At 48.6% G+C, this 14790-nt stretch overlaps 1 protein-coding gene across 1 annotated transcript in view; it reads left to right on the top strand.

Moving 5' to 3' along the window:
* Positions 1-294: 294 nt before the first annotated feature.
* Positions 295-14790, top strand: part of sipa1l3 (signal-induced proliferation-associated 1 like 3) — a 45919-nt gene continuing 31423 nt past the window's right edge. Inside the window, 1 exon segment of the mRNA XM_067246662.1 lies at positions 295-351. Within this exon segment, the coding sequence (XP_067102763.1) occupies positions 295-351 (57 nt within the window).

Here is a 14790-nt window from a genome sequence, read left to right as displayed (position 1 = left end):
CCAACTTCAGCCTATGCGTAACGTTAGTCACAGCTTCAATAGTATGCTTTGCCGACGTGGTTTGAACGTGTTTCACGTCCCGAGAGGCTGGACGAAAATATGCCTTTGAAATGGTTTGTATTATTCAGTAAGCTAGATACGTCTTACTATATATCAATTACCGCAACATGTTTTATTAACTACAAAATATACCACTGCCTTCCTGATCAGCCGGGCCTTACTGCGCATGTATGTAGTGTTTAGGTTGTAGTTTTTCATACCTGAGTTAATCACAGTTGTAAAGGCTAAACGACAATGGTAAAACTACAAGTTCCAGACAATGGCACCATTGTCCAAGATATAGCTGGGAACGTAACCCTCATCCAGTTGGCTTGAACGAGCTTTGAATTTTGAGAAGTGCTGCAATCGGAAAGCGCTATGGAGATTGTTTCATTTAGGGCTTTGTTTTACAGGAAAGGTCAGCCCCCTTGAATATACTTTAGACACTTTCACTGGGGGGCTCGCATGAAGCTCACGGTGGCTGAAAACGGCAGCATGGTCACGTAGTAGTCCGCTGAAAGGTTTATAGTGTAAAGAAACGAGTAGTTGATCATGCTCATAACGCACTACCTGTCTCAGGCCAACCTATTTGTGTACTGGTGCCTACTGTACATGTGTCGTTAAAAACGCGAAGGTTCCGCAAAGTACAAGCTGTGTTCTGCATCACGGACTGGGCTCCTATTAATGATTTTGTGTTCGTGTGTGCGTGTGTTAAGATTGTGAGTGGGAGCGTCGGCGTGTCGTTGCACATTAGTCCAATCACTGTGCCTTCCAAGCCTCAGGAAATATCACGTCAAAAATTTAGGTCGTCCACACACGGAACGATATGACAGCACGCGGCATAGTGTATTTTCATTGCCTCCTCTCCTTAAGTGATGGGATAACGACTGAGACCAGTGTTGATTATGATGATTAAGTTGGGGGCGGGGGGGTTCTTAAGAGCCTGTATCTGGCTTTGGCCACACTCTTCTTTTTTCAAGGATACAAATGTTGACCCATTTGCTAAATTTGGGAGGAAATGACATTATAACAGATATAGTACAGTGCATTTTTGTAAAGCTCTGAATACCACTGTTAATACGGTGTAATCGCGACCAGGTGCTTCAGATTCCAGCATGATCCTTGCACTCCCCTCGCTCCAACCTAACCGACTCTTACAACTGTGCTTTACTGAAAAATTCCTCTCAGGCAAATTTTATTTTGGGGATTTCCACAATTCCAAACGTCTTACGGTTATCATAACAGGTTGATAAACAGAGTGGAAATCAAATTCGTTAAATGGTTGGACAGATACTATTGATTTGAATCCAATGCCAACTGGGCCAGTTAACTATTTGAAGTTGCAGCGATCCGTGGAATACGGTATCACCGGATGTTCTCTAGATGGCTGGAGCATTCAAGACAACAAGTTATTGAGACGGCAACACTTGAATGGCAATACTTATAGTTGTCTAAGTTATGTCGTGTTTGTTTTACAAATATCGAGTGTCCGTTTCTAGCTACCGAATTTAATTATTGTATGTAGGCCTATAGCTACTCTTTTATTTACAGTGTACTTCTTGTTTGTTGCATTTAAGTCTACAACGTTCACTATGGAATCAAAATCTGCTTCGCAGATCAAAAGCTTGCCTTTTTCAAATAGTGTAAGAGAGCCTGTGGTATTGTGTTTAACACAGTGTTTATGTAGTATGCTAATCCCCTCTGGCCTGCCACTTGGGACGTTTGGTGTAGGAAAACACTTCTTGTAGTAAAACATCTCCATTGGGACAAAGTCTGTTTTTATTTTTGTGATCTTAAGAAATATGGCACAGTTCTGTTTTGCTGCGTCAGACTATTTTCTAGGCTTCCTAGTAGCCTAAATGAATTATTCCAAAATGAGATGAATAATGAGTTGTGGTCCCCCAGTAGAGAATACTGCGATTCACACACCCTATCCTAGTGATTGTGAGTAGGGTGACTCACCTAACTCCCTACTTTACTTCCTCATTAGAAGATTATGGACTTTTGATTGAAAGGAACTCGTTCTCAGGTTTGTGTGCTGACTCGGAACTTGAGTCAACTTTGAAACATTGAACATGAAAGAGTACTGAAAGAGTCAACATCTTACTGCCTGTGGGGTGAATCGAGGTGTGGGTCTGCTATAATGTAGCCTCTGGGTCCTTCTAATCTACAACGTCACCAGACCAAGATGACTTTGCACTTTCAATCCTGCCGTGCTCAGTTTTGGACTTTGTGAAACTACTGTGCTATGGTGTGTCTATGCTACTTAAAGGGATTTCTTTAAATAAGCATTCCGCTGTTGTTTTTGTTGTTGTGGGTTTACATTGGCAGTAAGGATTGGGTCAGGACCATATAGTGTTTGTCTGTGGCTGAGGCCCTGAATCAGGCTGTCAATGCCAACCAGCCCGGCAGGAGTCCTTTCCCAGAAACCACCACTCTGGAACTCCTCCCACTGTTTTTATTCTAAAACTACAACTGCTATTCATGCCAGGTTCATATTTATCCCCCTCAGGACTTCCGAGTAACATAAAGGTTAAAGTCTGAAGTGTAAACAAACAAAATATTGCTGTCACGGCTTTCATCTTGACTGTAAGCGACACCCCCAGACACCGTGCGCCATCACGCTCATTAGCAACATGAGAGAGAGAGAGAGAGAGATGTCATGCTCCATCACGCTCATTAGCAACATAGGTTGGGGAGAGAGAGAGAGGAGGGTGATAGGGAGGAGACAGCCCCAGGCTAGGGGTACCATCTGGCCTGTGTCATGGCAAACGGGAGAAGTCGGGCTTGAAGTGATCGGTGTTTGGAACGTGAGCTTGTCAAACCACTCATCACCAACCATGCAGAGAAGGAAGGATACAGCGGAGCAGCACACACACATCCCCTTATAGAGACCCTGGTTCAAATCCCAAACCCTGACCTACTCAGATTGTCTCAAAATGTATTTTGAAGAAGCTACACCGTACCCTGAAAGAGGTAGGTCTAGTACTGAAGGTACTGAAAGTGGTTGGTCTAGTACTGAAGGTACTGAAAGTGGTTGGTCTAGTACTGAAGGTACTGAGAGGTTGGTCTAGTACTGAAGGTACTGAAAGATGTTGGTCTAGTACTGAAGGTACTGAAAGAGGTTGGTCTAGTACTGAAGGTACTGAAAGAGGTTGGTCTAGCGCCAAGTGTACTGAAGCCCGGTGCCCACATTTACCTGTGGGTCCAGGCTGGTCTGATCAGGTCACTGGGCACAGCTGATACCAGATATAATTCTGAGGTGCAGTGTAAACACAGGTGCATGTGTTTCTTTGGAGCAACACCACCTGCAGTTCTGTGTTGCCATCGTTATCTCTGTGATGGATGAGGCTGCCCTGAGGCCTGCTTTTCCTGGGTCCTGCTCCTCCTACTCCCCCTGAGGCCTGCTTTTCCTGGGTCCTGCTCCTCGTACTCCCACTGAGGCCTGCTTTTCCTGGGTCCTGCTCCTCCTACTCCCACTGAGGCCTGCTTTTCCTGGGTCCTGCTCCTCCTACTCCCCCTGAGGCCTGCTTTTCCTGGTTCCTACTCCTCCTACGCCCCCTAAGGCAGACCACTTCTGCTTCTCCTTGAAAAAGCTCCTTCTGGGGTCTGCCTGTCCTGTCTCTCCTCAAACAAGCACCTCCAGGATCCTGCTTCTCCTGCAGAGTACTCCCCTACTGCTCCTTGCTCTTGCCAAGGCCTGCCGATGTTTCAGTTAACAGATGACGATGTCAGAGGTCTTGAGTTATGGGGAGTTCTAGGGAGCAAGATGTCAGCTGAAACGAGCCTGTAGTTTATAGCTCCTTTGGGTCGTAAATAATAACAATTGGGTTAGGTATCCTCCTCGTCCTACTGTACACGCACACTGTACACGCACACACATACACACTCACTCACTCTTTTACTTTTCCCATTAGGTGTCTATGCAGCTCTGAAACTCAATTGTAGGGAGGACGGTGAGTGTGAGGAAGAGTAAACTAGCTCTCCTAGGAAGTCTCAGAATATTCCCTCCCTCCCTCCCTCTCCACGGGCAGCCCTTGGCGGCCCTGTTTGACTGGAGTAAATATAGTCTGTTGGTTTTAGCGGCAGGATAAACGCAGATGTGGAGGAGGGCTCTCATTTGCTGCACACCAGTAGCCTGGAGAGGGACTGGGACAGAGAGATGGAGGGAAAGAGAGGGAGATTGGGGGGGGGGGCAGGTAGATAACAGGAAGAGGGTCAGAGAGTAGAGGGAGGGATAAAGAGAGAGGGAAAGCTTTACTGAGGGTGAGAAAGACAGAGAGAGAGATCCTCATCCACCATCCATTCCACAGAGCACTTAAACAGGGTTATTGGCCTGATCACAAAGCTTCTGACAGGGTTATAGGGCTGAACATGGTGGCTGTCAGGCTCACAAAGGACTGGTCTGCTTAGTGATTTACACAGGCCTGCATAGGCCTGTCTATTTAGTGATTGGACCATCAGAGCCAGCCAAGCTGTCCAAGGCTGGTCTCGATATGACATCAAAGTCTGTGTGAGATGAAGCTTCTGGAAGGTTTATATTGGTTGATTGAAGCATAGAGGTAGATTATGCCCATCCCCGTACACACAAACGTATGTTAATCACGGCTAAAACCAAGGCTCTGGGATTTCAATCACAACATATGCACACACACAGCTCATGTTCAGCTCATTCTCCTCCCCCTAGTGTTATCTGTGGGTTCTCACGCTGCAATCAAGGCCTCCATTATGAAGGAGCAGCCTAGATAACACTGTAGCTTGGGTTATCCCAGCCCAGACAGATAACACAGTAGCGTAGCCCAGACCTAAACCTAAAACACAGTAGCTTAGGCTAGCCTAGGCCAGTCTGTTCCCATTACCATGCAGGCGTCCTACAGCTCTCCAGGGATGGTTTCTGTAGCTCTGGGGACGACAGTTGTGGTTAGTAAGAAGTGTTATGTAGCAGTAGTAGGGAGGCACCTCACTGCTGTTATCCTAGCGCTCTAATAATCAGGTTTCTTCTACTGGTCTTTTCTGTTGTTGTCTCTGGCTTCTGATGTAGAGAGCAGAGCCAGAGAAGAGCAGAAACCCTCTCACACACACACACACATGCAAGTGTTGTTCCAGGGGGAGATCTCGCTGGCTGTTATTACACCTGCCTCATGTCTGTCTGTAAGTAAGTCCTCACATATGGGACCATGACAGACTGACAGGTGTGGGTTTGCCTGCGTGCAATTGCGAGGAGGAGAGGGCACTCCACAAAGGCTCTTCTCAGACAGAGTTATAGTTCTTGGAAGGAGGATATCCTGATGAAGTTAACAGGAAACAGCTGACTGGGTCTCCCATGGCTTTATTAGCTGAGAAGAAGCACATTAGCTACACATAAAGGGGGGGTGGGACCATCACACCCTATTGGCTGAGACCGATATTTGGGTGGATAGTCATCCAATGTAGTGTAGGGATGACCTGGTTTGTTATTGTTCATTCATTGAGGCCTTGTGTGTCATTGGTGGGTCACTGGTAAGGAATGAGTCACCTGACCCTTATCTGTGTGGCTCATTGGCTGGAAAACAGCCAATCTCTTTCTCATGCGGACCCTTCCGGTCTGGCTGTAGGACAGGAAGTGTATGAGTGTGTGGCCAGACACTGGGATGTAGTGATTCAGACAGCAGGGTTCCGGGGCACTCAGCTGGGTTTTGCCTCTAGAAACCCTGGACAGGAAGTGACAGCTCATACAGGAAATGAGCAGCACACCAGACCTGGTCAGTAGAACACACTCGTCACAGGGGATACACTCAGGATAATTCTCCCAACTGCATTCTTTGTACATGAGTCCTGTCTTTAAACAAGACCGTTAAAAGAACAGAGACTCTTAGGAATCTTTGGTGTGGTTTTGTCCCTTCTGTCATGGACTATAAAGCATCTTGAATATGGATATACTGTATGTCCCTGTGTGGAGATCAGAAGGAGAAGAGAGAGAAAGAGTCAAAAGAAGAAGAAAGGGAGGGAGGGAGTTAGTCAGAAGATGGAGAAAAAGAGAGGGATGGAGTTAGTCTGAATGGAAAAGAAGAGAAGAGAGGGACTGAGTTACTCAGGAGAAGGAGATGAAGAGGGGAATGGAGGGGAAGGACAGGGCTGGGTGTTGATGCCACAGCACCAGGAAGTCACATGATATTTGAATGTTTCCATTTCCTCTGTCCTTCAAGGTGTTAACCTGGTACTGATGCACACAGGCACACACCCACACACAACTTGACATTATCTCTGTCTCTTTCTATCCTGATCTCTCTCTTTCACCCCCAATTTCCCCAAACATGTAACACACACACATTCTTTCATCCCCATCATGCGGAGGAATGTGTGTGGAGGGGCATGTGCGCATAGTCACTCAGTGTGTGTGTGCCAGACAGTGCATATGTGTTAGTTCAGTGTATCAGAGAACAGCTTTCAGAGAAGTCCAGGTTCTCTTTTGTGAGCGGCTAGCCATACCACACTGTGTTCTCATTGTTTTCATGCAAATTGAGACTAGCATGTCATTCCTTGAATGCCATATGTCCATCTTGTCTTGCTACTGTATCTGAATGAACATTTTTCTTCTCTCAAGAATGTGGTGGCTACGAACCAATAACCTTACAACTCACACAGTTGCTTGATATTGCTTCCGGTATGTACTCAGAAGGAGAGAGGGGGGTAAAGGTAGGTTGTGAAACAGCAGGAGGGAGGGACAGAGGTAGAGAGAGCGAGACAGAGATATGTCTGTCTTTCTTGTTCTGACACTAACAGTAGTATTTCAGTAGGGTGCTGTGCTAGTGAGGCAGAAGGGGATTTCTAAATGTGTGTGTGTGATTGTTGTTGTCATTGTTTTGGGTCTGTGTATCTCTTAATGAGGAGTGTGCGTTTGTGTGTGTGTGTGCACGCACGCTCATGTCTGTGTCAGGGGAGATTGCCTATATTTAATGATGACTAATGACTGTGTGTGTGTGAGAGAGATGCAGTGTGTGAGGCGCCGTAGTAAGTGTGCTGTGCTGACAGCTCTGTTCCTGTCCTCTGGGAGAGGATCTGTGAGAGATGGAGTGAGGGAAGAGAGAGAAGAAGAGGAGGAGGAAGAAGGGGAAGTTGTGTGTTTTTTTCCCAGTAGGACACTAGAGCCTGTTATTATCGTGGGAGAGGGAGAGATGGAGGGCCTGATAGTGCTAACAGGGAGGGCTGAAGGGAGGAAGCTGGGGGCCGAACACACCCTGGCCGTTTCTCTCTCCTTCCACACATCCCTCCATATCCCTTTACTCTTGAACCCTCCTCTCTCTTTCCCTCTCTTGTGTTCGGGTCAGGGCTGTACCTGTCATTCTCTCATCACTCTCTTCTGTTCAGGCCTGGTTCCTTTACACAGGTGAGGTCAGGTCTCTGCGGGAGACAAAGATACCAGCTGGCCCTGGAACAATCTTTAGAAAGAGAAGAGTGAAAGAAAAGAAAGAGAGGAAAGTGAATGAGTAAGTGAATTCACTCCCAGAAGGGAGGACGTTTGTGCAAAATGTGTTTTTCTTAGTCTCATGAAAAAGAAAGAGGGAGGGTGTGTGCTTGGTACATGAAATGGTGCAGTTACCAGGAGCGCTTTGAGAAGATGATTCAAACGCACACACACATTTGCATGCACACATTGTATTGTGTAAGTGTGAGTTGAGGGTAATTATTGTTTTACCCCACTCCGGGTAAAGCAGACTTGACCCACTTATATAGAACACAACATTGACTTCTCTTTTTCTCTCTATGCTGTGTCCCCACATACGCACACACACACGTGCACAAACACACACACGTGCACAGACAGACATGGGTATGTTTTTCCAGTGGTTCCCACGTTTGAATTTGACTGGAATGTTGGCAGCCCCATGGGGAGCCTTTAGGCGTTCTCTCTCCCCTTCTCTTCCTACCTCTCTCCCTCTCTCTCCCCTTCTCTTCCTACCTCTCTCCCTCTCTCTCCCCTTCTCTTCCTACCTCTCTCCCTCTCTCGACCCTTCTCTTCCTACCTCTCTCCCTCTCTCTCCCCTTCTCTTCCTACCTCTCTCCCTCTCTCGACCCTTCTCTTCCTACCTCTCTCCCCTTCTCTTCCTACCTCTCTCCCTCTCTCTCCCCTTCTCTTCCTACCTCTCTCCCTCTGTCTCCCCTTCTCTTCCTACCTCTCTCCCTCTGTCTCCCCTTCTCTTCCTACCTCTCCCTCTCTCTCTCCCCTTCTCTTCCTACCTCTCTCTCTCCCCTTCTCTTCCTACCTCTCTCCCTCTGTCTCCCCTTCTCTTCCTACCTCTCTCCCTCTCTCTACCCTTCTCTTCCTACCTCTCTCCCTCTCTCTACCCTTCTCTTCCTACCTCTCTCCCTCTCTCTCCCCTTCTCTTCCTACCTCTCTCCCTCTCTCTCCCCTTCTCTTCCTACCTCTCTCCCTCTCTCTCCCCTTCTCTTCCTACCTCTCTCCCTCTGTCTCCCCGTCTCTTCCTACCTCTCTCCCTCTCTCTCCCCTTCTCTTCCTACCTCTCTCCCTCTGTCTCCCCTTCTCTTCCTACCTCTCTCCCTCTCTCTCCCCTTCTCTTCCTACCTCTCTCCCTCTGTCTCCCCTTCTCTTCCTACCTCTCTCCCTCTCTCTCCCCTTCTCTTCCTACCTCTCTCCCTCTCTCTCCCCTTCTCTTCCTACCTCTCTCCCTCTCTCTCCCCTTCTCTTCCTACCTCTCTCCCTCTCTCTCCCCTTCTCTTCCTACCTCTCCCTCTCTCTCTCCCCTTCTCTTCCTACCTCTCTCTCTCCCTCTCTCTCCCCTTCTCTTCCTACCTCTCTCTCCCACTCTCTCCCCTTCTCTTCCTACCTCTCTCTCCCCCTTTCTCTTCCTACCCCTCTCTCTTCCCCTCTCTCCCCCCCCCCCCTTCTCTCTCCTCTCTCTCTCTCTCTTTTTCAAATGAGTCATTAGTGAAGTCAGTTCCACAGGGCTCATTCTACTTCTGCGTAGGGGTGCATACTAGGGAGACTTGCTGTGTGTGTGTGTGTTGCCATGCAATTTTGTTTTGCTTCTGTTTGTATTGCCTCCTTTGTGTGCTTGTGTGTGTGTGTGTGTGTGTGTGTGTGTGTGTGTGTGTGTGTGCGTGTGCTGGGCCACACCCCAGACTCACACCATGCTTCAGATTAAGCCTGAGCTCCAGAAGAGTCATGCTTGTTGTGACAGCTCTCCACTCCATCAGGGGTTGGACCAGGTGTGTGTGTGTTAAACAGGGTCTGTTGGGTGTTATTTTTGCTAAACGTATTCTCTGTGGTTGATACTGTATGTAGCCCATAAATGTTTCCTCATTGTCGGAGCCAGAAGAGCCAAATAGTACCCTGAGCCCTGGATATGGTCACACACTCATGGTTCTCAACCACTCCACCTGGAGAGAGGACTGCCCGGGAACAGGCTACAAACACACACACAATGGTGCAGTGCATTGAAAGAGGCCACACCTTGCTCCAGCGAGTGTTTGAGACAAGCCCTCCTTTATAAGGTTGAATAGACTGGAGTCATTCACCTCCAATCACCACCTGTCTGACTGCATTAGGACTGGGAGGGGCCCGTGTGTGTGTGTCTGTGAGAGTGTGTTTTGTGGCTGATTACATTACATGTAGGGGCTGGAGAAAAACGTAGAGAGAGAGAGGTAGAGAGAGAGAGGTAGAGAGAGAGAGGTAGAGAGAGAGAGGTAGAGAGAGAGAGGTAGAGAGAGAGAGGTAGAGAGAGAGGTAGAGAGAGAGGTAGAGAGAGAGAGAGGTAGAGAGAGAGGTAGAGAGAGAGGTAGAGAGAGAGGTAGAGAGAGAGAGAGAGAGAGAGAGAGAGAGAGAGAGAGAGAGAGAGAGAGAGAGAGAGAGAGAGAGAGAGAGAGAAGGCTGTGGGCTTCCAGCAGATGTGTTGTGTGAGAGCCTAGGAGACAGAGTGTGGACACAGTGATAAAGACACACACTGGCACAGGGACTGGAACTCACAGTCAGCAGAACAGTAGTCCTTGTAGAGGAGGCAGGAGGGAGGGAGGTGAGGAGAGGTGGGGTGAGGAAGGGGGAGTAGTAAGGACCGGAGGTCCTTCAAGGCTAATCGTATCATCACATCTTGGGTGTGAAGGAGAGAGGAAGTTTGAGGTGACCTCGTCAAAAGCATTTCTAGGTGCAAGGACGTGTGTGTTTGTGTGTCTGTCTGTGTATGAATGAGTGGGTCTGTGTGCGCCTCACAATTAACCCCCAGCAGTCTAGGGTGAATCGGTTTTAGACTCCAGCCTAGCGCTGCTGGCGAGGGCAGATGGGAGGGCCGAGTGGCCAGGGAGATTAAGGGGACCAGGGTGTGTTTTAACCCACTTAGCACCCCCCATCTCAGGGGCTCCTGCCAACACAGTCAGCTTAGTTGGCCTAATCCACCTCCCTAACTGAGCCTAGAGATTCTGCTTACCCATGTCTTATTGTTTGGCTGTTTTGCATGTGATAGAGGCTGTGTGTGTGTGTGTGTGTGCGCGTGCGCGCAGATCAATGAACTGGCAAAACCTTGTGTGTTCCAGCCACTCCTGGCTTGTTTCCTGGTCACAAACACTCTTTGGTTCAGCTCTGAGACGGTTAACAGTGCAGGGGTCCTCCTGTGCCTGTCCTCCAGGCCTATTCCCAGGGTTGCCTGGTGCATCACCCCCACCAGAGGAGCCCCGGCTGGGCTTGACTCTGCCCAGAGGGCCCACAAGGACACCAGCCCCTAATCTCTCCATTCTGTCACCTCACTATTCAGTTGGTTGTCTGTATGTGTGTGTGTGTGTATTGTCCCGACCAGGGCTGTGCTAGGTCAACAGTTAGCATAGAGCAACTAATAACAGCACATTCTGAACATTCCTGCTCTTCTCTGTGCTGGGGAGGTGAGAAGAGGAGAGAACAGATGAGCAGAGGGGAGATGACTCGCGCCTGGCGGTTCAGGAGTTTTGTTCAGCTATCAATTTTTCTACAGAGACACGGCAAGATCAGGGTCACATCCTCTCTCTTTCTCTCTCCTCAACAGTCTCTGTATCGCTCTATCGCTATCTCCCACTTCCTCTTCCTCTCTCTGATTTTCATTGAGGCTGAAGAGGCTGTCATATTATTCATGAATACATGAACAGTGGCTAAGGAAGGAGGAGGAGATGTAATGAGTAAGGACTTTAGGTGGTTGCATGAGTGGGAGGGAGTAGGAATTTGACGAGAGAGGGAGAGAAAGAAGGAAAGCTAGAGAGAGGGAGATGTTGATGTGCCTGGATCTGTGCTGAGATGAGACTTGGCTGGGATTCTCACTGCTTAGTCAACAAACTACTGTAGTTCTCAGAGCATCGGTTGGAGACCCACAGATGTGCCCTCTGGAGGGAGGGAGAGTTTTAGACACTCGCCTATCACTTCTGCACTCATACGCATCAAGAGTGTGTGTGTGTGTGTGTCCATGAGCTGCTTAAGTGACCATCATTAAGCTGCTAACATGCAGCTTGACATCAGGCAGCCACCGACTTAAACCTGGTCTCTCTCCCTCCGTCTGCGTAGCTTCCTGCGTACTCTGGGAGTAAGGATGGTAAGATTCACCGGTTCGCATCGGTGCATCGGCATAAAAGCTCACGATGCGATGGCCCGAATCAAAAAAGTGTGCACCGGATACAATGTGGGATGAATGGCGATGCATCGTTTCTAACGTTTTTGCATCGGTATAATCTGATGTATTTATATAGAATCGTGTGTAGGCGAACACCTTTAGTATTTAGAAATGATTTGTGACCAATAATTTTATATTCTCTAACTGTTTCTTAAGCGCGCTCTCATCTCCACTGCTGTCAGTGGCCGATTCTCGTCAAGTCTCTCGGCCAAGTTTCGCACGAGTTGGAGGCGTGTTCGGGCGAGTGTTATCATGGCGGAGGAAGAGTTACACGTTCATACGAATTGCAATAAATCCAAGGTTTGGCAACACTTCGGATTTTCCAAGAAAGATGGACAATTTGACAAGACCCATGCAATTGGCAAGATATGTCATGCTGCTATAAAGTACACAGGCAGCACGGCTAACTTAGGTTCCTTAGGTAACTTAGCCTGAAGAGGCTACATGGTATTTGTGTGGAGACGTCTGCCTCCCCCTCGGATTCAGCTATGGCTACAGTCAGTGGCTAGCTCCACCGGTACCTCTAGCAAGAATAGGAAGCTATTCTCCGAGAAACAAATCCCTGTTGTGTACGACAAAGTAAGACGAGAGATAGCTGAGTCATTGAGAAGAACCTTAACCCTTGTTCTGCCTTCGGGTCACAATGACCCGAAGGTTCACAATGACCCATCGTTGTGCTGCGACAATTTCCCCCAATACAAAAATAAAGCATTCTCTTTTAACCTTCGCGCTGTGGGGGGTCTGAGACAGCCCGACGGTTAAAAGAAAATACTTCACTTTATTTTTGTATGAGGTAAAGTTGTTGCAACACGTGGGTGGGTCACAATGACTGAAGGGTCACATTGACCCGAAGATAACACAAGGGTTAAAGTAGGACGTATGAGTTCAATTTAGTGTGGGAGGTGTTATGACAGTGTTAACAGCAGCTTGTGACTGCCAGTAATAGTTTACCCTTTTTTACATTCAGATTTTATTTTATCTTTTGTCAGAGACTTTGTTTAATATGTGATACCTATAACTTGCACTTTTTTAGTTAATTGATGATTTGCTGTCTGACAAAGAAATAAATAATTATGTAACATATTAAATTGCGTAGCATCATATTCTTTTGCGTCGCATCTCATTGAATCGCATCATGTCAAATCGCACTGCATCGCAATAGGGGTGAATCGTATCGCATTAGTAGTTGCTTTTATGTATCTTTAATGTATCGGATCGTTGGCAGTGCATCGAGATGTGTATCGCATCGTCCTCAGTGATGGAGATGCACATCCCTAGTAGGGAGGATGCAGAGAGAGGGGTAGAGTCCTAAGAGATGGATGTGAGGGAGGGAGGACAGGGGGCAGGAGAGGAGATGTCAGAGAGAGGAGGAGAGGAAGGAGGGCTAGAATGTGTGCGTTTCCGCTGGCAGCACATGTGCTTCATAAAGAGACCTCGTAAAGCAGCCGGGACAGACCCTTTGAAGCCACCAGCTCCTCCCCAAACTCCAGCTCTCTCTCTGTGTGCGTGTGTGTGTGTGTTGTGACACTGGCGTGTTGGGAATGGTGTATCTGAACTTGTTGACCGGTTTACTTGTTGGCTCTGTGTGTGTGTGTTGGACTGTGAGCGTACACGCCATTGTTAAAGTTGTGATTCCTGTTCTGTCAGAAGTTCAACTGCTTTGTTTGGAGTCATGTGTTTGGTCTGTCTCAACATGTTTATGTGGGGGTGTTCCTCTGAAGTGGAGCACACACTCGCGCGCGCACACACACACACAGTGTGGGTTGTTCTCATCTGCAGAGGGGGAGGTTGAGGGAAGGCGAGCGGGAGGAAGTGGCGATGTGTTTTTAATTTCCTCCAGCAGTTATCTAGCACGATCCCTCTGATCTCTCTCACTCCCTCTCTCAGTTCTCTCTGCCCTCTCCTCTTTCTCTCCTGCCCTCGCTTCCATCTCACTCTGCTGATAGAGGATCACGCAAGGACAGGAGGAGGAGGGTTTCTGCTCCCTGTGCCCCTCCAGCCCCCCTCACGCCAGCCACTCTGGGACCCCCCTACTAACAGAGCACACACACGTTTCAACAGCCCTAATGCCACACGCAACCACCCAGCATGGGGGAGGAGGCAGGCAGGCAGACAGGAGAGGTAAGGTTAGGTCCCCCTCTCCCACCCCTCCCTCACTCACTCTTCCTGCCTGCCTCCCTACCTCACCCACACCCTTCCCTCACCCCTGTCCTCTCCTCTTACTCCCACTGCCTCCCACTCTGCCTCGCCTCCCCCCAGTTTCTCACAAGCGTGTACAGTTGGATGACTGGGTTACTCTGGCAGGCGAAGGGAGGGAGGGAGCCAGAGAGTGATGGAGGGAGGTATGCTGCAGGAACGCAGACATGGTGGAGGTTAGGCACCCTTCACTGCCCCCACACACACACACACACACACACTTGAGTTTCAGGAGTGCAGAGTGGAGCTGCTCGCGTCTTGCTGTGACCCCAAGGTGACCCCTCGGTGAGGTCAGAGAGGTCAGGGTCAGACAGGGGACACGTCACATCATCTTCATCCCACACAACTCCTCTACATTCCTCATCCTCTCTTTCTCTTCATCCATCTCTCTCTCTCTCTCTCTTTCCTGTTTCTGTCTTATTCCTGCCAGCAGACGCAACGTTAGAGACAGAATTAGAACTGGAATGGAACCATAGTAAAACAGTGATGTAAATCACATGGTTGTCACAGTAGATGGATATGGTGTTAGCATTAGCATCTGTGCTAAAAAGCCTCGTCTGCACTACTCTGCTGTACCATGGAGCCCAGACCGCTGTTTCCCACGACACACACACACACACACAGGCCGGTATAGTAGGGTACATTATTGAAGCACAGAGGTTCTCTCAGTAAGTCCTGAGAGGATTCGTCATGTCTCCAAGATCAGAGCAGCGGTCTTGTCTGCTACCATGATCTCTATCGGTCTGGCCCAGTCGCTCTCTCTTAGGCTATCTCTCTTTCTGTCTCTTTCTGTCTCTTTCTCTCTCTGCTGTCTGACAGGCTGTCTGATTCAGGCCTAATTGTTTCTGTACTGTACTGTAGGGCTGTCTAGAGACCCAGGGCCAGGAGGACCAGAGACCCAGGCCTCCACAGAGACCTGCCCCTCCAGAGGACT

The sequence above is a fragment of the Osmerus mordax genome, chromosome 11, assembly GCF_038355195.1.
Source record: "Osmerus mordax isolate fOsmMor3 chromosome 11, fOsmMor3.pri, whole genome shotgun sequence".
In the NCBI taxonomy this organism is placed as follows: Eukaryota; Metazoa; Chordata; class Actinopteri; order Osmeriformes; family Osmeridae; genus Osmerus; species Osmerus mordax.
This window is presented reverse-complemented; position numbering and strand designations above follow the sequence as displayed.